Source organism: Phyllostomus discolor, chromosome 15 (genome assembly GCF_004126475.2).
Source record: "Phyllostomus discolor isolate MPI-MPIP mPhyDis1 chromosome 15, mPhyDis1.pri.v3, whole genome shotgun sequence".
NCBI classification, from domain to species: Eukaryota; Metazoa; Chordata; class Mammalia; order Chiroptera; family Phyllostomidae; genus Phyllostomus; species Phyllostomus discolor.
Genome location: NC_040917.2, coordinates 9,017,477 through 9,038,369, shown reverse-complemented (window position 1 = coordinate 9,038,369; position 20,893 = coordinate 9,017,477). Strand labels below are relative to the sequence as shown.

General features: G+C 57.3%; 2 protein-coding genes across 2 annotated transcripts in view; one reads left to right on the top strand and one right to left on the bottom strand.

The window, feature by feature from the left end:
* Positions 1-790: 790 nt before the first annotated feature.
* Positions 791-9,606, bottom strand: AGT (angiotensinogen). The gene is made up of 5 exons (XM_036016171.1): positions 9,520-9,606; positions 6,713-7,574; positions 3,105-3,372; positions 2,292-2,436; positions 791-1,539 (listed from the first exon to the last, which is right to left on the bottom strand). Exons 2-5 carry the CDS (start codon positions 7,539-7,541, stop codon positions 1,348-1,350), a joined length of 1,434 nt encoding a protein of 477 aa, XP_035872064.1. The 5' UTR covers positions 7,542-7,574; positions 9,520-9,606; the 3' UTR covers positions 791-1,347.
* Positions 9,607-19,311: 9,705 nt separating this feature from the next.
* CAPN9 (calpain 9) overlaps positions 19,312-20,893 on the top strand; it is a 31,821-nt gene continuing 30,239 nt past the window's right edge. Inside the window, exon 1 of the mRNA XM_028531293.2 lies at positions 19,312-19,596. Within this exon, the coding sequence (XP_028387094.1) occupies positions 19,384-19,596 (213 nt within the window). The 5' untranslated portion in view covers positions 19,312-19,383. The remainder of the gene's footprint in view (positions 19,597-20,893) is intronic.

Below are 20,893 nucleotides of genomic sequence, written 5' to 3'. Positions count from 1 at the left end.
TGACACCGGCCGTCCTCACTCCCAGCCCGGTGCTCCCCAGCCCCGGGCCTGTGGCCACGAGCCCCTCAGCTCTCACTCACGGGCAGCCGCTCTCACCTCGCCGCGGAGCCTGTCAGTGTTTACAGATGGGAGGGGGACACGCGTCTGTCCCTCCACAGCGTCCTCACTCACCGGTGCGCAGCCTGGGCCTGCAGGGCACCCACCCTCTCAGGCTTCGCCCGAGAGTCAGCAGACGGGGGCCGAATCCCACCGAGGAGGGCAGGCAGGGACACCCCACCCGCGGACAGAAAGGAATGTGCAGTGTCGAGACCCCTCTGCCTCCTGCTCCCCGGGCCCCACGCACGGCAGCCTGGCCCCATGTCCGGGAGTGAAGAAGCACCTGTCATCTGGCTGCTCCACGGCTGCATGGGGCGCGGGGCCTCCCAGGCCCACCTGCCCCTCCCACGGACAGTCACCGCCACCGAGGAAGGAAGCATCCGGAAAAGCATCGCCTTCAGCTTCTTCAGAGTCCTGGGAAGCTCTTCTGTCTGTACAGTTTGCCTGCTAAAGGGCCTACACAGGGCCCGGCAGCAGTAACGCCTGCTCGAGTGTGGTCGGCCGGGTCATGATGATATGGGTGTGACAATTCATAGTTTTAATGGAACGTTTCACCTGAAATGTCGTGCCTGGTGCTTGAGCGTGTGGTATTGTGATGTTACAGAATGGCTTGCTTACGATTTTGTAATAAAAAGGGGGCGCTGTCTGTGCCAGACCCTGTATTTGCTCTGCTACGCGAAAGAAGTTTTTTTCCTTTTTGCTTCCTGTTGTAAGACATTTATTAATGACACAGGGTGATCAGCCACGGAGTTACAGTCTAACATACATTCCGATGCCCGTGCTTTGCAGAAGCCACGAGCATCACAGCAAAGAGAAGCTCGGGCCTCTCGGAGACAGCGTGCAGGTCCCAACTCCCATTCACTGAGCCGCATGCACACCCGGGCGGTGAAGAACGTGTGTTTTAATTTTAAAACCCAATTTCTGTTCCGAGTTGAAGAGGAAACAATTACCGGTTTCCCACACACGTGGGTCTGTGCGCACTCTTTCTGGGACAAGGACATTTTGTGCTGAGCTGAGCGCTGGTCCTTGCCTACCCCCCCCCTCCCCACCCCACACTCCCACGATAAACCTAAGGACCCAAGGGCCTGCCTCCCCGACAGGGCCTGCCGCTCCCACACACAGCGCCAGCTCCCGGCTGACTCATTGGAAGAAGAAGCAGAGGATGATGGTGACAGATCAGTGTTGCTGAGGGACGCTGCCCCATGCCGCACGCGCCCGCGGAGGCAGCCGAGTATCCACAGCAGGGTGGCCTCACACCTCGTTCAGCGGGTTGGCCACACGGCCCAGGAAGTGCAGGGCGGTGGAGTCTTGATCGGAAACGGCAAACAGGAATGGGCGGTTCAGGGTCACCTCCAGGGCCTCAGGCCCAGCCAGCTGCTCGGCGGGCTCTGCGGGCTGCTCCCCATCATCTGCTTTGAGTTCGAACAGCACACTGTTCAGCACCTGCAAAGCGGCAAGGGTTGGGGTTGCTCCGGAAGCTCTGTGGGGCCCAGGGACGGCCGTGCAGAGCTGCCCACAGCAGGGGACGGCCCTGGCCAGTCTGGATGATACACAGTGCCTGCGGGCCCTCGACAGCTCTCACTCAGCACAGCAAGAGGGCTCCTCCCCGAAGTGCCCTCGGACCTGCCCATTCCCACCTTCCACCTTGCTGTCCCGGGCAGAACCCCTGCCCCCCGCCGACCGTGGCCCACCAGGGCATAAGTCCTCCCGTTCACTAAGCACAGGGGCTCCTGCCCCCCAGCAGAGGTCTCTGAGGCCAGGACTGGGAGTGACCCCGTTTCTCCCGGCACTGGCATGGCCCCCAGAGCTTGCACGCCCCCCTCGATGCCAAGGTGCGTCATCCCAGGTGGCAGCAGGAAAGCCTGCTCTCTGTGGGGCGCTGTTCTGAGGCCGGAGCTGTGTGACTCGGCCAGCCCTGCGTTTAGTGCCACTCGCTGTCCTAGCCCCAACCCCAGGCCGGGCCGGGCTGGGCAGAGCCACTGAACACAGGGGTGGGGTGGGACGGGGCAGGGGCAGCTTGCTGCTCTCCACCTGTCTCTGGAAAGCCCCAGAAAGCTGTGACGTCTCCACCTGGCCAGGCCCTCTTCTCCCTCCTGCCCAACCCCACCTTCCAGAAGCTTCCTGTGTGTCCCTTTCACGTACATCTCCCACCCTGGGGATGCACAGACCCAACTCAGCAACAGGCCACACAGTACCTGTCCGACACGGACGTTGGAGTCACTGATCTTGCCCAGGTTTGCCTCGGCGCCCAGCAGGGTGGGCAGCTTGGCCTGGGCGAGCAGGTCCTGCAGGTTGTAGGACCCCCGCAACACCAGCTGCGGCAGGGTCAGGTGCATGGCCCTGCGGAGATGACCCACAGTTAGGGAGGCACCAAGTGAGGGCTCTCAGGGCGAGGCTTGGGCACACAGAGAGAGCTCTCGGGAAACCCGGGCAGCCAGCTAGCTGACATATGTCACCCCTGGAGGGAGCGTTCACCGGGGGTGGGAGGAGAAATTGCCTTGTCACCATCAGGAAAAGGAGCAAATGACCAAGGCAGCAAACCAGGAGGTGTCTGGAGTCCAGGGCGGCTCCCTGGGAAAGGCCCCCCCAGGCTTCTCAGAGGGGGCTGAGCCCCCGGGGAAGTCAACCCCCAAGGAGCACTTAGAACACGCAGGTGGTGGGTGTCTGGGCTGGTGCCCAAAAGGCCCCACTCACTGGGCACATTGAAATGCACTCTGACCCCCAACATGGGGAAGAGGCGGGAAATCTCTGCTGCCCCCAGATAGACGGTGATTAATAAACCGAGTGCTGGGCCAACAGCGGATGAAGAGAGGAGGGTGGATGCATGACTTCTGCTCCCAAAAGCAGAGGTGCCATCCTTGCTCCGCACCCAGGGCTCAGCCAACAGCAGCACCCATGTCCCCCAGGCTCCCCACGCCCCCTCCCGCCCTAAGCAGAAGGACTGGCACAGCTTCCCACTTTCCAGAGGGAGCAGCCAGGAGGTTCCCGGGGGTCCCCAGGGGCCATACCGGGGAGCCAGGTTCTTGGTCCAGGTGAGGAAGTCATGCTGGAAGGTGAGGGCCTCGACCGCCTGCAGCGCCGAGGCGCAGTGGGGCTGGATCAGCAGCAGGCCCACGTTCGGGCTGAGGGGCACCCGGGTCACGGAGAGGTTGTTGTGGGCGTCACTCCAGTGCTGGAAGGTGCCCGTGGCCGAGAGCATGGGGACCAACACGGAGGTGGTGTTGTCCACCCAGAACTCCTGGGAGCCAGCCAGCAGGGAGAAGCCCTTCATCTGCGCTGGAGACCGAGACGGAGACAGAAGGGGAGGGTCAGCCAGGCCGCACAGGCAGGCAGGCAGGCGGGCGGGCTCGGGGCCGGGGGCCGCCTGAGAGCCAGGCCAAGGTGGGTGACCCCAGCACTCCCGGGGGCTGCCCAACAGTCCCCAGCCCGGCCCAGGGCCCCTGCGTTTTCCTGAGGGCCGGTGGAGTCCTCCTCCTGCCAAGTCCGCCATGTCGAGGTCACCACGGTAGCGCCGACAGCTGGTGATGAAGACGCGGCACAGCCAGGCTCCAGCCTGAGACTGCTCGCTCTCCCCTTACTCAAGGGCGTCGGAGAGCTTAAGGAACCTGCCGCGCCAGGTGCTCATGGGGCAAACAGACCCCAGGTCTGTCCTGGCCTGAGGCCACTGGTCCAGCCTGCTTCCTTTGTTTTTTTGTTTTTTAATAAAGTTTACTTTTCAGAGCAGTTTTAGGCTCACAGAAGAATGAAGAGGCAGGTCCAGGGATTTCCCATGTACCTGCTACCCCCCCTCCCCAACGCCGCCTCCCTCACCATCCGCACGGCCACCCCCAACGCTGATGAACCTACGGCCACGGCGCCACGGCCCACAGCCCCCCCTTCCCGCCCGGGCTTGCTCCGGGGGTGGCGTGTCTGCAGTCTGCACGAGCGTGTGGTGGTGTGAACCCACCGCTGCCATTTCCCACAGGAGAGTCTGCACAGGCTCATGCTCACCAGAGGGAAGGCGGTGGGAGCAGGCGGGAGGGAGGGAGCGGGGTTAAGTGGTGATGGAAGGAGACGACTTGGGGTGCTGGACACCCTGTACTCCCAAAACCGATGCAGTTTCACGAACCCGTGTCACCCCAGGAAATTAGATGAACAAGAAACTTCGGTGACCCTCCTCACACACTGCCCCTTGGGGACTGGCCCACCAGGCCCAGCAGGAGGCTTTTTAGTTTAAAGGGGAAAAAGACGAGATTCTTTCCACCAACAACCCGAACACAAACAGACGCTGGAATGTGAGCCAAGGGGCCGCCCTCTTCCCTCTGCTCATCCACAAAGCGGAGGTTCAGTCAATCCCTCAAGGTTAAGTCAACAGGTGTCGCCGGACCTGCCAGGGCCAGCGCCTGGGCTCGAGGTGACGGTAAGTGCCGGGCAAAGGGCACCTGGCGCTCCCGGCCCCCCAGTCCCCAGCCCTCGCTGGTTAGACACCCCCAGTCGTGCACGGGGGTCGCTGTGACAAGACGTTACTATGAAAAGGGACTTGGAGCCCCCAACAGAGTCCGTGCATTCCCTGAATGGACACGCTGGTGGGCTGGAAGGGGGTGTGCACCTCCACATGATGGAAACTGAGGCACGGACAGCTCAGGGTGCCAGATCAGAGGGCGGCACCACGGCGGGGCTGGGAGAGCCCTCCAGGACTTTGCCATCCTGAGCGTGGTTCTCCTTTTTCTACGTCTCCCCTTCTTTCTCCCTCACCTTCCTGTCCAGCTGTGTCCGGCGGAATCCCATGGACGGGCGCTTTGCCAAAGCAGGGCCCCATTTCTGACCCAGTGGCTCTCTGGCTTTGCCTTTTGGGGGCACGGCTTTCTCGGTGAGCCCTCCCCTGGGGCTGCTCTCGGGGACCAGGGACCACAGGCCAGCCTCTGGCCTCCTCCCCGCTCCACGGTGTGGCTGGACTCTGCCCCTGCGAGCCCAGCCCGGCCCAGGGCCCCTGTTGTTTTTTGTTTTTTAATAAAGTTTACTTTTCAGAGCAGTTTTAGGCTCACAGAAGAATGAAGAGGCAGGTCCAGGGATTTCCCATGTACCTGCTACCCCCCTGCCCCAACGTCACCTCCCTCACCGTCCGCACGGCCACCCCCAACACTGATGAACCTACGGCCACGGCGCCACGGCCCACAGCCCCCCCTTCCCGCCCGGGCTCGCTCCAGGGGTGGCGCGTCTGCGTTCTGCACGAGCGTGTGGTGGTGCGAACCTGTCCAACCGGGGGCCTGAGCAGTCGGGCCCGTCTTCTTCCTCTGCCACCCGAGGGCAGCTGGGGGTCCTTTCCGGGTGCGGTCTCATGAACTTCCTGCATGTGACTGGACGTGGTCTTGCTCTCCTTGACCTCCCTCTCCGCAGCTCTGTCTTCCCCTGACGACGTTCTCGGCTGCCTGTCCGCTGTGATGCTGCTCGTCTCAATCCAGCCTCCTCAATGTCCCGGAGATGCAGGGCTCCCCAGCCCACCCAGCGTCACAGAGCCACTGGCTCCGAGCGAGTCCCCAGAGAGCTCGCCTGCACCGTTGCAGAGCCTCCGAGGACCCACCGATCTCCAGTGCACGCGGCACGGCCGAGGGCACGACCTCAGGGCAGAGCGCGGGTCCACGTGGACACCTGCCACCGAAGAGCTCCACCCTTCCCAGCAGCACGGTCTAAGTCTCAAAGTCTGGCCCCCACCCATCGTCCAGCTCCACCTTCCACTGGTCCCCCTCTCTCATCCTAATTTCGACCTCGTCCCTCACCTTGAACTTGGCTGCCTTTGCTGGCAGGTTTCTCTTCACTGAACCCCTGCTCCCCTTGTCCCTCCCAGGCCTCTGTCCACTCCCAAGCGACCCCCTCCTCTGAGCGCTCCAAGCCTCCCAGAGTACCTTCGTGGGGGACTTTTGCCTGCAGCTCTGTGGCCAGGGTGCCTGCCCACAGGGTCTGTCCCCCACCTCCCATTGAACTTCAACAACCTGGGGTCAGGGCTCGTGCATCCCTCCCACTTGGCGCCTCTGAGACACCCAGCTCAGCATCTTGCAGCTTCTCCACGATTATTTGTCAAATGAATGAGCAACCTGTGTCGCAGGGACTGCTGGGTATTCACCCCCCAACGTGAGAGTGATTTAAGCAAACAAAGTGGTTATTTTTGTACGAGACAGTGACCTTCACAAGAGACAGAAACCCAGCCCTCTGAGCATGGAGCTGGGCCACTGGGGGTCAGGAGATGCGGGTTCGGATCCCAGGCCCCCTGCTCATAGCTGAGCCATCTTGGGCAAGTCACTGCGTTTCTCTGAGTCTCTATGTCTTTACCGGGGACAGGGGCAGTGACACCTGTTCACCACATCGCAAGGGATCAGAGGACAAGAGTGAAAGGAGGCAGGAGAGTCGCTGTGGAGACAGGGCAGCGGGTAGGTGGGCAGGCACCCAAGCGGTGCTCACCCAGGAGCCCAGGGGGACAGCCACTCCCGTCGTCTGTACCTGTCATGTCTGCACCCTGCCCACCTCTGAGGCTGGGCCTGACTCAGCAGAAACGTCAGCAGACGTTAGAGCCACAGAGACCGAGAACTATGGTCCTCGGGCAGCGGCCTGCGGGCAGAGTCCCCAGGAGGCCTTGCCTTACCTTGAAAGTGGACGTAGGCACTGAAGATCAGGGTGCTGTCCGGGCTGGCCCCCGTCGGGGCACCGCCCATCTTCCACCCGGTGACGGCCTGCATGAACCTGTCGATCCTCTCAGCCGCCAGCTCTGGGTCCGTGGACAGGTCTAGAGAGCGCGGGAGGGTGATGGGGGCGAAGGGGGCCAGGCCCTGCACGAAGGACCGCTTGAGGCGCAGGCCGGGGGCCGTGAACAGGCCCACCACGGTGGACAGCAGCAGTCTGGCCTGGCTGCCTTCCCCGCCCTGCAGGACCAGAAGGCCCTGGATGGCCTGCAGGGTATCGAGAACCTTGTGGCCGTCCAGCCGGGAGGTGCAGCTCTGATCCTCCCCGGACACGCCCAGGAAGGTCTGCAGTCTGTGGGCCGTGGGGTCCAAGGCCCCCAGGTAGAAGGAGGTCAGGGTGCCGAAGAGAGCCGTGGGGGACAGGACGGCCCCGCTGGCGGCGGTCCAGGTCTCGCTCAGCGTCTTGTACATGCGGAAGCCCATGAAGTTGAGCAGCATCCCCACCGTGGCCGCCCGCAGCTTGTCTTCACCCTCCAGCTTCCGGGCAGCCAGCACCAGCGTCTCCCGCAGCGCCTCCTCGTCCACGGGGGACGTCTTGGCCTGAATGGGGACGGGCTCGAAGGGCAGCTCGCTGGGCGGCTCGGCGCTGGGCTTCTCCAGCTGCTCACAGCTGCTCTTGCTGTAGACGAGGAGGTGGAAGGGGTGTACGTACACCCGGTCGGCAGCGCACGGGCTGGCCCAGGCCAGGAGACAAAGCAGGGTGGCCCCCAGGCTCACACCGGCACGGCCCATCTCTGCGGGGGTGTTCGCTGCTGCTGCTGCCCTGAAAAGTGTGGGGAGGGTGAGCGGTGGTTACGGAGTGCCGGCTATGGCCAGGTGTGGTCCCACACCGCCTGCAGCCTTTCGCCTGGGGAAACCCACCCCTGTCCGTGCATGCCCGCAAGAAGAAGTGGACTCCAAGGCCCACAGAGAACGTCTCAGTGACCCGGGTGCAGAGCACCCCGTGGCGGCGGAGGCGTGCTTTTGCGGGGCTCTGTCTGGGGGTTCGTTTTGTTGCGTTTCTGTCACAGTGGGCCTCTCCCTTCCTGTCTACACCGTCCCCGCATAGAAGGTCGAGTCACCAGGGGAAACCTGGGGACTGAGTGCTGGGGAAACCCCGCGGGAACAGGCCCCACCCACTTTGCCTTCTGAACGGCACCGACCGCCCCATTCCAGGGAAGCCATCTCATGGTCATTCTCAAGGCAGAGGCCGTTGTTTGCCCACAGTTGTGGTCAGCTCTCCTGCCCCGAGGGTCCTCCGTCTGCAGCCAGCCCTCCCAACAGGGGGTCCGGGCCTTGTGGGTGCTCCCGGCAGTGTGGTGGGCCTGGCGCCCACCCTCAGGGACCACCTGAGGGCCTCTCCTCCTCACCCCTTCTTGGTCTCCCTCTCCACCAGCCCCTCCTTCTCGACGTCCCTGCTCCTGGCGGCTCCATGGCTCAGTGAAGACAGTGAGGGCAGCAGCTCACACAGAATCCCCTTGCTTCCCCTTGCCAGGGCTGCTGCAGGCTTTTCATCTACCAGCCTCTCCGATCTCCACAACAGCCCGCCCCTGACCGCCGGGGCTTCCTTGACGCCGTATTCCGAGTGGCCGTATCCCTGCCACACCGGGCACTCTGAGCTCACCCCGCCCTGCCTTCCTTTTGCCGTGGCCCTGCTCACCTGGCGGTACTGTGTACTGTTTACTGTTCATCTGTTAGCTGATTGTCCACCTCCTCCTATGTGAATGCAGACCCCCTGAATGCACGGTTCTTGCTCTGTTTTCTTTTGCTGACATATACCACATTCCCTGCCCACCGCTCCCCCCACCCCTGGCAAAGTGCCTGAGACATAGTAGCTACTTAAAAAGTCCTTGTTAAATAAATTCATTAATGTTGCTTTGGGGAGGAGCAGAGAGGTTCAAGGTCACGTAGCTAGTAAGAGACAGCAGTAGGATTCAAACCCAGACCCGTGAAGCCACAATCTGCACACACAAGCAACCAATCTGTAGTGTCTCTTGAACAAAAACAGTAAGAATCTGCCTTCGCAGTTTATGCAGAAGTTTAGAAAGTCCACTGCTGTCCTGGTCCAGGGACAACGGAGTTCCAGGCCTGGCTATTTGTCCCATTTATAGATGAGCAAGCAGAGGCTCAGAGGCTCAGGATGAGCCTGGCCGCACCGACCCAGGCCTTGTGCCCAGGGCCAGAGACAGCTCTGCTCAGGGCGGCTGCAGGGTGACGGGGCTGCCCCTCACCTGTACCCTGTGCGGACTCCTCCCTGGGCTCCCCGAGCCTGGCCGCTCCCCTGCCCCAGCCCCGCTGCCTACACAAACCTTGCTGTGCCTTCTGGCTGGAAGAGGACCCGGTGGACACCTGGCCACCATGATCTTGTCCTGTGCCAGCCCCAGAGAACGCAGCCCTGCTCCGAGGGAGCAGGGGGACCGACCACCAGCCCACTGTGAGAAGGACCGGCCTTCTGGTGGAACCCAGGGTGGGGCTGAGGGGGGACAGCCCAGCTCTGGATGTCTGGCTGGACTGGGGGGGAGCGGCACCTCCGGAGTCTTCAGGGGTAATGTCCCCAGCGGTGCAGGTCACCACTGTCCCCCGGCTTCTGGCCCCTGGAGGCTGGTTAGCGCTGCCCCCTCCCCCCAGAACCCCAGCCTTCTAGGCCCAGCATGCAGCTCGGCTGCCCAGGGAGAGACAGGAGGGCCGGGGCTTGGGACGGTGCGTGAAGAGGGCTCCCGGCTTACCTTCCTCTTCAGTCCCCAAGGCAAGGGCGACTCTTCCTCTGGCCAGGCCACGGAGGCCTATTTATATCTGAGGGGTGGGGATGGAGCCGTTCCCAGACCGTTGTGTGCCCAGGCTGGGGAGAGGAGGGGGTTACATCACAGTGGGGGTGGGGGCCTCAGGCAGCCGCGGGAGGAACGCCAGAGGGACTCACGCTGGGCCAGCTTCCAGGAAGTCAGGCTGATCGATGCACGCGCTGCTGCTGAGCAGAGTGAGCTGGTACGCGGTCAGTTACACATTTACCGGGTTCACCCGAGCCGGGGCCGCGGTCACCGGACACAGCGGCGTCTGACTCGCTGTGAGGTGCTGGCCAAGGGCAGCCACCGAGCCTTCCGACGGAGCTCCCTCGGGAGTGTGTGTGCTTCTGAGAGGGCCTGGGTGTGTGCAGGGGGTGCGTGCATGCTCGGGAGGCCTGGGCCGGCTGCTGACCCTGCAGCCTCGAGCGAGTGGCTCAGCGGTTGTCCGCAGCCCCCTGACAGCTGGGGAGAGAATCACCTAACTGAGCAAAAGCATCGTGCAGAGGGTTGCAATTCAGCAGCAGTGCAGCCAGACAGCGAGGCACCAACAAAAGGCTTCCAGACTCGGGGGGGTGGGAGGGTGGCGGAGCACTCTGTTAAAGCTGGGGAAGCTCTTGGCCAGGTGGGAATGGATACTGTTGGAGCCCAACCTGGAAGGAGGAGGAAGGTGGCCACTGAAGAAGGGGTTTGCAGAGGGAGAGGCTTGTACACGAGGAACAAAGAGCTGGGGCAGAGGGGGTTTGTTTGGGGGACAACGACAGCAGGCCCAGGTGCAGGAAGAGGGGCACAATCAGGGAGGCAAGGCTGCCGCTGCTCCCGGGGCCTGCACAAGATGAAACCTGCTCTCGGCCCCCAACCCCCAGTTGGGGCGGGTGGAGTGAGTGGTGCAGAAAGGAGAGACGCTGGCTGGAGCCTGAACACCAGGCTGGGAGGTCAAAGTCGGCCGCACAAGGGAGGGGTTGAAGATGTTTGGGTGGGACAGAGACACCATGCTTGCCTCACACTTTTCAAGTTTCACTCCAGGGGGGACACCGGGATGGGAGGCCGGAGGGAAAGGGGAGAGAATGTCTCGAATCAGGTGCCAAGAGGACGGTGAACCACCAACCAGGGGAGGGAGCCGGAAAGCAGGGAGCTTTGGGGAAGAATGCACACCTGGATTTTAGACTGTTTCTCTTGTTTTTAGATTTTATTTATTTGTTTTTAGAGAGGGGGAAAGGAGGGAGAATGAGGGAGAGAAACAACAATGTGTGGTTGCCTCTCATACACCCCCTACTGGGGACCTGGCCCACAACCCAGGCATGGGCCCTGACTGGGGATTGAACCGGTGACCCTTTGGTTCACAGGCCCACACTCAACCCACTGAGCTACACCAGCCAGGGCGTGGGCTGTTTCTTTTGAAGCTTCTATTGGCACTCAGTGCTAAAGACTTGGGTGATAGTTCCGATAGTCTGGGGGAGGTCTGGGCCAGACACACAGATGTGAGAGGCAATTACACCAGGTGTAACTCTCGGCCTGTGGGTGGAGACGGTTCACCCGGGGAGGCCCTGACCCATGTGGCTCAGTGGGTTGGGCACCGTCCCACAAAACTAAAGGTCTCGGTTTGGTTCCTGATCAGGGCACACGCCTGGGTCGCAGGCTCAGTTCCCGGTCGGGGGCACGTTAAAGAGGCAACAGATCAATGTTTCTCTCTCACATCGATGTTCTCTCCCTCTCTCTCTCTCCTTCCCTTCCCCTCCCTCTGAAAATGAATAATAATTCAACAAAAATGAGGAGAGAAGATACGAGGGAAACCCAGGGAGCTGGGGGGGCTGGGGAGCAGTCTGGGCAGGGGTCCTGAAGGGCCGTGCAGAACCAGGAGACAGCTTTCCTGAAGCCGGGGGCGGAGTCTGGAGAAGGAGGAAGGTGGGAGCTGAAAGAGGCCTTTGGGACAGAATGTCATAAAGGCTTAACGGCCTTGGTGCCGAGATGTCTCCATCCAAACCAAGCGTTCTCGGGCAATCACTCACCAGCTGTTTGCTGGTCATCAGAGACCAGCTGGAAGTAGGCAGAGGTGAAGGTTGAGGTGGGGAGTGATGCGGGGAAGGAGGAGGAGGGCCGGGCTGAGATGGCCTAAGAAGCCTGGGGGAGGGGAAGGGGCAGACGGGCTTGTGAGCTCCGCTTTAGGAAGAATAACAAAAGGAAGAGGAGGGATTAGGAAATGCAGGGTTCTCAACTCTGAGACGGGGAAGAAAGATCCCCTTTCATGGAGCAGCTGCTACATGGCAGTCACACCTGCCGGGTGGCTGACGTGGGTGTTGGGGCTCCCAGCCTCTCCCTGCACGTCGACTGAAGGGGATTTGATGCCGAGTTGCCCGGTTCCTTCCTCTGTCCTCCTGGCCTTCACTGGGCGCAGGGCCCCTGGGCCCGACCCCTTCTGCCATCTTACCCAGGACTCACGGCTCCCGAGGGCACTCCCACACCGCTGCTGGCTGTGCTCGGCGAGCTGGTGCCTGCTGCCCCCGGGCCCTCAGATCAAAAGTTCCCCTCCACCCTCCAGCCTCTGCCGTCCTCACCCCCTGACCCTCCGCCCTCGACCCAGGTCACCTCTGCCCTGTCCGTTATCTGTGCCCTGTGATCGGTGTCCTTCAGTAAGTCACCTGCTCCTTCAGTGCCTCCTGCCCCGAGAGTCCCTGTCACATGTTTGTGCGTCCTGAAGTATATTTGAAAACAGCTTCTCAGGGATTACAGCTCGGGTCAGAGTTCATTCACACCGGGCCCCAAGGCGGGAGAGGCTATAAGTAAACGCAGAGATTTCCCTCTTGATAACAACATGGGGGGAAAAATAAGGAAATAACCATTGTTAGGTGGGACACAATAAGATGTCTTCTTAAACGTTTCGCAAGGTGAACAAACGGCCCTCATTCAACTCCCAAGGCTGGCCATCAGCAGGGTAGGTTTTTTGTGTGAGGCTTTTAAGCTCATTGGAATAAATCAGAAAATTGCTAGAGCATGTTACCAAGAATGTAAATTATTCCCAGAAGGAGTATCCACTCGAATAGTCCACAGATTTTGACCTAGTTCTGATTTAGGACAATTTTCATTCCACTGGGTGCTACTTCTGGTGTGTTCATCCCATCGTGGGGTGGTTGGGGCAGTTGGGGACAGTTCATCAGAATAAAGACTGAGGAGGGAAGAGTAAGTGCTGGCTAGGGAAACCAGTACCATATTTTGCCATGTATAATGCACACCCATGTTTTTCTGTGCATTATACACGGGATTATTATACCCATCATTAAATCCCATGTTATTTAATAGTTATACCCATACATAATGCACATTGTCATTTATCTCTCAAAATGTTGGGCAAAAAGGTGCACATTATTACAAATCATGCTCAGAGTCTGATCCAGGAACCCACCATGGGCAGTTGGCAGACCTGGTGACGTATCGGCCAGGGGTGCCCTTCGAGCTGATGACCTTAGAAGGCCACGTCTGCTCTGTGGTTACGGAGACGAGGCTTGGTCTAAACCAGAACCTGCTTTCTCATCTCCTGACCAGCCAGGGAGTCACGGACACAGACACACAAACTCTGACCCTAAAGCAAAACAAAGACACACCGGGAAGGGAGGAGTAGCTGTGTTTATGCATGTGACGCAATCCGACTTGGAAGCAGCCCGGATGAGGCAAGGGAAGAATGAGGGGGAATCGCAGCAACCACGTTTCCAGTTTTGCTTCTAGGACAAAATTCATCTCACAGGGGACCGCTTTCTGCCTGGATCAGAACTGTCAGTCCCCAAACGTACCCGGTGCGAGTCATGTGATAGCCAGGCATCATTTACTGGAACCACGAGCAGGAAGAGCTCACTGTCCTGCTTCCAGGTTTTCCTTTTATGACGAGGACACTTCCCACCACTCTGAGCCCTCACCACTGCTCATCGGAGAGCTGAACAGGGCCCTGGGGGTTCTTGATTGTAAAATGGGATCCTTAAAAAGTCAGTTTCTTTCTTATTTTAATCCTCACTGAGGATATGCTTATTGATTTGAGAGACAGAAACGTTGAAATGAGAGAGAAGTATCAATTGATTGCCTTCTGTATGTGCCCCAACCAGAGATCGAACTTGCAGCATAGGCAGGTGCCCTGATTGGGAATTGAACCCACAACCTTTTGATGCATAGGAAAACTCTCTGACCAACTGAGCCACCCAGCCAGGGCCCATTTCCTTCTAATAAAAAGCACTCTGTCCCTGGCTGATGTGACTCAGTGGATTGAGTGCCGGCCTGCAAACCAAAGGGTCACAGGTTCGATTCCCAGTCAGGGCACATACCTGGGTTGCAGGCCAGGTCCCCAGTAGGGGGCACTCAAGAGGCAACCACATATTAATGTTTCTCTCCTCTCTTTCTCCCTCCCTTCCCCTCTCTCTAAAAATAAATAAAACCTTTTTTAAAAAAGGCACTCTCAGTTGGGTCACCTGGGCTTCAGACTCCTGATAAATAAAACAAAATAGTTCCAGTTGCCCCATGTCCCTAGGAAGAATCTGCCCCCCCCCACCTTTGGCCCTTTCAAACACCACGGATGCCCAGGGCAGAGCCCTGAGGACTGCTGTATGTGAACTTTGCCTGGAGAAGGTGTGGCTGCCCATTTGGACGAAGCAAACCGTGGGCTGGAGGAGTCGGGGATTTGAAATAACAAAGTTCTAGGAAGTGTTGTGATTGGAGCCTGTTTCAGAAGTTATAGTCAAACTGAAGAATTTTCTTGGTCACCAGTTACAATTGTGCAAATAAGAAATGATGTGTGTGTGTTTGTATCGATTTCAACATTAGATGGTAGGATTAGGGAATCCAATTTCAGGTCCTTATGGTGAGTGACAATGAACTTCATACCAAACGCAGTTGGGTGCTGACCCTTCATCTCTCCCTATACTTTTCTCCTTTGTCCATGGCCATGTAGAAATTGAGAAAAGTAATATTCACTTTCCTAGGCTCCTCTGTAACCATTAGTGGTCAGGTAAGCTGGTTCTGGCCAATTAGACAGAAACAGAAATCTGTTGAGGGTTCTCAGAGTGTTTTCACTTTCCTTTTACAAAGAGAGTCAATGGCTCAGCTTCTACATGTTCTTCCACCCTCAAATGTTGATATAATGTCTGGAGATAGAGCAGCCACTTTGTAAGCATGAGACAACAAATGATGAAACAGAATGATTTTTTAAAAAACTGGACTTTTGTTTGCAAGGTGCCAGCAATTGCATATCTCTGGACTTTTACCTGTTTGAGCATCACTAGTGACATTTTCAGACAGTTACGTGCCGCTGAAAACATCCCAAAATAACACACCTTTTATTCCCACCCAGAAGCCGGGAGAGCATTGTTCTTCAAAAATGCAATTCCTTTGAGTAGAGTCTATTTCCTGCCAAATGGCAGCCTCTTTGTACTGGGTTTCCCCTTTCCATCTATTGCGGTTGGTTTTGTTTTCAAGTGAGCAGTCAAAGCATGAAGTTTAGCGATTCCCCAGTTAAGTTCACGGCTCTGAGCCTGGAGTGAGGAGGAGCCAGGTTAGTGCCAGGCCTGGCTGCTAGTTGCTATGCTCCCCTCCAAAACCAACCCTGGGACAAGGCTCTGGGTGATGGGTCTGCCTTTATTTCCAATGAGATGGAAATAGATTACCCTCCCTCCCTTTCTCCATCTCCGGGAAGTTTTATGGCTTTTCACCGACATCTGCAGGGTGTGGAGTCCCTCTAAGAAAACTGTGTGACCCTGATGACAGACACGTTGCCGGTGCACAGGGCTTCTCATGACGGCCAAGACCCGAAAGACAGGTGGGAGGAAGCATATCATCTGCACCCCGGAAGCTCTGTATCTGCAGTAGTCTATGGCCAATCCTGGCCAGTAAAGGAAGCGTTTAAAAAGCAAAGAGCAGAATGAGCTTCATCTATTCCAGGGATTGGCCAACTGCAGCGCCTGGGCCAGATCGGGAGCGCCATCTGTGGAAGAGAAGTTTCCCTGGAACACGGCCACACTTCCTGGTCTGCCCCGAGTCTCTGGCTCTTCTCAGGCTGCAAAGGCTGAGCTGGGGAGTCGCAACAGAGAGAGAACACGGGGCCTGCGAAATCTAAAAGAGTCATTACCTGGCCCTTTCCAGAAAAAGGAAGCCTGCTGGCCCTCAGTCTACTCTGCTAAGGAGAGAGACAGTAAAGCTACATTTGCATACTGTCCTTTTATCTAAAAGTTGCCTTTGGGAACATCTGCTGCATTTTGCAGTATATTTTATTATTATTTTAATTTTTATTTAATACTTTATTTAATTGTCATTATTCAAATTATTTCAGTATAATTTTATTATTTTATTCCTACGTGAAGAGGTGACTATCCAGACAGCTATGCACATAATGACACACTAAAAATTTGATCTATTTTACCTGCTCCATGATGAACATAACACACAGAAATAGTCCACACCACCTGTGTAGCCAGTGGCTGGAACTGCCCGTTACAAACTCAGTCACTGGCTGAAACGCAATTTTTAAAAACATTCTGGCAGAATTTAGATCTGCAAAATCTAACCTGGGACATCGGACTTGACTATAGGGCCTGAGAAAGAAAGAAAAAAAGAAAACTTTTGATCTCGCCACTTAAAAAGAAAAAACTCTTAGCAGCAGAAGCTCTAATCAGGGACATTTGATACAAACAAAACCTAATTGATAAATCAGCTCCTCATTAGAAACGTCAAGTGGGAAAATTTATCCTGATGAAAGGAGCTTCTAAAAATTGAAACTGTTTCAACAATTAACCAATTAACCTTTAGAAAAATAAAAATGATTTAAAGTTACTACATAGAAATCGATCAAGAAATTAAGTTGGCTTAAGGGATTTTATTCCCGAAAAGACTTTGTCAGTGAAAATTCATCAGTAGTCATATACATCAGAATATACTGTTCTTATTTAAAATGGCACATTCTTACCCTGGCGGGGTGGCTCGGCTGATTGGGGCATTGTCCCATATGCCAAAGGACTGAGGTTTCCATTCCTGCTCAGGGCAAGTGCCTTGGGTTGTGGTTTCGATCCCCAGTAAGGGAGGAGCTGATCAATATTTCTCTCTCTCTCTCTCTCTCTCTCTCTCTCTCATCAGTGTTGCCCCCGCTTCCCCTGCCTCTCTCTCTAAAATTAATAAACACCCCCTCCTCGGGTAAGGATGAAAAACAATAAAATGATACATATAAAGTAAGTTTTAAAATAATAATAAAAAATAAAAATAAAATGAAACAGCACATTCTCAGATGTCCCCAGTTTGCTTTCTGGTTCTTTCCTAATGCAGGCATGATGACCGTGGGCGGGCCTGGGGGCCATTTCTGTGTCAGTAAACCATATACGGGAAGTACAATTTCCAAATCTCTTTCTCCATTCAGACGTTCTTGCGTTTGCACCTCTGCAGCACAGGGCCCAAACTCCGTGTTTGCCCTGGCGCTCGGGGTAGCTGGGAGAAGTCTAGAGGGGAGCTCAGCCACCAGTGAGTAAGCTCAGATAAGGGCCGGCTGTCCCGATGGAAAATGTCGTCAGCCTTTCCCCCTGCCCTGACGCTGTGATAATGGAACGGCCGTCCCCGTGCGCCTGAGGTGCTAGCTCTTGCAAAATCCAAGTTCCAGAAAAAAAAAATATTTGTTCAATGATCAGCTCTTCTCCTGTGGAAAATATTGCAAAGAAACTTAGAGAAAGATAATACTAGTTAGTGCCTCCCTACTGCAAACAAGAAGAAGAGATTTCAGAGTGCAAAGAAGGGGGCGGGGCTGGGAAAGGCTGCCAGCTGACCAGAGCCAGTGCTCAGTCAGGGTTTGGGGCTCCTCAGTTACCACCGCTGGATGGAGCCTCCGTGTATAGAGCTAAATGCCTCCCACTGTGTGCGCATCCGTGTGGGGGTGCCTGAGACAGTTGCTTTGCTCATCTTAACAAAGAGAGTGATCAGCTGCCCTAAAATTTGACCTTTGATGTGTCATTACGAGCCAAGGTGGGAGAGGGCTCTGTTTGGTTTGCATTTACATTTCACAAAAGCAAAGCAAAGTATAGACAGGTTGCTTGACTGACCTCTCACATTACTTTCCTGTATCCTTAGCCAGCAGTGGGGAGTCTAACGAGCAAACGCGTCTCTCCAGGCACCCTTCGCAAACAGCCCTGTGCGATGATCCACTCCAAACCCATCCATGTACATTCTTCAAACCTAAAGAATCACAAAGCTCCAGAGGATCCCCAGGGTCAGTCAACATTCTTCCTCCCATCCTCAGGTTTGTCTCAACCCCACCCCTTCCCCAGGGCCTCACAGAGGGAGGGAGCCCAGGCTCCATGCCCACCCAGCCTTGCCTGTCCAACTCACACCATTCCTTTGGATCTCAAAGCATTTTCCAAGAAGACGCTGCACTACCTGAGGAAGGAATAAGGAACTCTGGTAACCGATCTGAGGTCCTTCCTTCTCACTCTCTCCCAGAGGGTCATGTCAATGGTAATCTTCCGGGTCAAGGTTCCTGTTTCCATCATCTACACTGTGGGTAGTAAATTATGGAATTTTCTGGCAAGGACTTTCCCATGAACTAGCACCCCAGTGGGCCTTGGAGAGCCCTTAAATCCCACCAGTGGTGTTCAGGTATGACCCTTCAGCCCAGGAGGACTCTCTCCTCCTAAAGATTCGAGGCAAGAGATAAATGCAACACCCCTCAGCCCCCAGATCCAAATGTCCGGACCGTGAGCCTTTGTGCCGGGAACCGCTTCTCGTCCCTGAACCCGTCTGGGCGGCCTCCCAGCTCAGGGCAGGGAGACCGTCTCATAACACTGAGCATCCGGTTGTGAACCCAGATGCTTCCCCAGGAGGCAAATGTCCTGCCTCGCTTGCCGGGTGAGTCCCCAACTGTAACCTAAAACTGTCCATCGGCTGTCAACAAATATTTACCGAGCACATGTAAACAGACTACAGCTACAGAGGACATTAGAAAACAAAGGGAGTGGACCACACACAGCTTTGTGCCACGAAGTGTGAAAATCTAAGTGATGTGGCAATTCCCTAGCAAAGCGTGAATAACCAACACAGGCTCAAGAGGAAGTGGAAACGCTAAGTAAACAACCAAGGAGAACATCCAAAGTTCAAAGAGCTATCCCCCAAAGACACGGTGTCTACGCGAGAAAATGACAAGTCTAGCTACTTCTCAGGAACCCGTCATTCTCATCTTTCGTGAATAATTGAATAATTATGAGCACCTGCTCCATCTAAGGCCCTGGCCGAGGTGTGCCGGGAGACACGCAGTCCGGGAGGTTCTCCAGCCTGCGAGGGTGTTACACCGGCCGGAGACGCCATCAGTGATCCACGTGAAGACAGAACCAGCAGCCACTCTGAGATGCTGCCGCTTACTAGGCACTTTCAACAACACCTTCCAGCCACTTCGCGTCTGCTGCTCCGTGTTCGTTCTCCCTCCAAGCGTGTGAGGCACTCTCCCCAGGGCAAAGCCGGTCCTGGCTACCGCCTCCCAGACCTGGTGCAAGGGTGTGTGTGTGTGTGTGTGTGTGGAGGAGGGGGTTGGTTCTTGCCCTCTTTCCCTTAGAGCAACCCTCTTTCCTGCTGGGTCTGCCCCTGCTGGGGACGGCCCAGCCTCCTGGCTCCCTGTGGGTCCGCAGGTGCCCTGGGAGGGCACCGGGCTCTCTCTACAGTTTGCCTTCAGGGCGTGCCCCATCTCGGTCTACAGGGAGGTTCCCAGGCAAATAGGTAGAGCCCAGTGCCACTTGGCCCAGGTGCCCCTGGACTGGCACTGGCCTCGCACTCCTTCCCACCCATCACCGACCGAGCCCTCTGCCCGGGGAGCAGCCATGCCTTACCTCTACCGGGCCGCGGGGCCCCAGGAGCACCCGGCTCCCAGGGACGCCCGCAGCACCCACTCCTCCAGGCAGAGCTTCGAGCAGCTGAGGCAGGAGTGCCTGCAGAAGGGCATCCTGTTTGAGGATGCCGACTTCCCGGCCAACAGCTCCTCTCTGTTCTACAGCGAGAGGCCCCAGATCCCCTTCGTGTGGAAACGGCCAGGGGTGAGTGCAGGGCGCGGGGTGGGGTGGCAGGGGGAGTGGATCTGGGGAGAGGGCAGCAAGGAGCGGAGGGCCTGGAGGGCGACTGCGCACACCTGACTTGAGCTCACCTGCTGAGGCCACTAAGGAGATGCTGTGCAATTTGCAGGCAGGAATGGGGTGCAGGGGACACACTCCAGCAATGAGTGTGCGGGGATGGTACCCAGGGTGTCTGCCCCACCCCCAGCTCTCTGACTCCCACCGAAGCTGGACCAGAGTCAGAGAGGGTCCTGTGAGGCGTGCTGAGGGAGCCGGGGTCGAAGCCTCCTCCAGGGCAGGTCTCAGGAGACTTGCAGAGACGGTGGGAGGCATTGCAGAACTGCCCCCACCTCCCCACGGGTGCTAACGCTGAGGTGACCCATGCAAGTCACCACCCATGAGGTGACTCGGTGGCTTCTGGCCCTGCTTCACCTGAGTGCTCTGCGGAAGGGGACACTCCGTCAGCAGGTGCCAGCACAGGTGTGATGCAGGGAACGCCAGGGAGGAGGGTCCTTCCCCCAAACCATGAGTATCCCTTCCCAGGAGGGAGGGAGCCCTCATCACGCTGGCCCACCTGACCGTCTGGAGGTCCCGAAGGGCACCAGCTGGTGCCTGGGGTGAGGAGGCAACGCTGGCCACGCTGGCTTAGTCAGGGCCTGACCTCTGCCTGGCGCACCGGCTGGCACTCCTTCGGGGCGGGTGCTGGCCTGGGAGAGGTCCCGTGGGGACAGGAGAGAGCTGAGAGTGCCGGGCCCACGGGTGAGGCTGCGTGGGGTCCCGCCCTGCCACTGAGGCATCCTGGGACTGCGGTCACTTCGCTGAACTGCCCAAGCCTCAGTCTCCTCACCCTGCCGAGTGGGTCGGCGATGACCAAGGTGGGTCCAAAGTCCAGTTTGCAGACACTCTTAGTAAATGACGGCTATTGTCCTCTTACTCCCATGGGTACCACCACCGTCATCATCATCTTCACCATCGGCCCCAGGTGTCATCTTACACAGGAGACCAGGGTGCATCACGCCCACCTCCTCCCTGTCTCCCTACATTCAAACACTGTCAGCGTGTTACACAAACACCTCTGGGCTCTCGGGCCCGGCCCAGAGTACACACAGCTATCGATGCCGCGTGCGCTCTTTATTAATAGTTCCTGTTGGCAGCTGTGCGTGCATGTGTGTACACGTGTGTGTGTGTGCGTGCCTCTGTGCACATGTGCTCACCTACATGCCATCCTGCCCTGGTCCACAAGCAAGCTGCTTCTGCTTCTCTGGTGTTGTCCTGCGTCTGC

What these genes read in the sequence shown, in the direction of transcription:
- AGT (XM_036016171.1), bottom strand. Translation starts at nt 7,541, where the DNA reads ATGGGCCGTGCCGGTGTGAGCCTGGGGGCCACCCTGCTTTGTCTCCTG. An exon ending in ACCAAGAACCTGGCTCCCCG is followed by an intron (nt 2,437 to 3,104) that starts GTATGGCCCCTG and finishes TCATCTCCGCAG; the next exon opens with GGCCATGCACCTGACCCTGC. An exon ending in CCAACGTCCGTGTCGGACAG is followed by an intron (nt 1,540 to 2,291) that starts GTACTGTGTGGC and finishes GCCGCTTTGCAG; the next exon opens with GTGCTGAACAGTGTGCTGTT.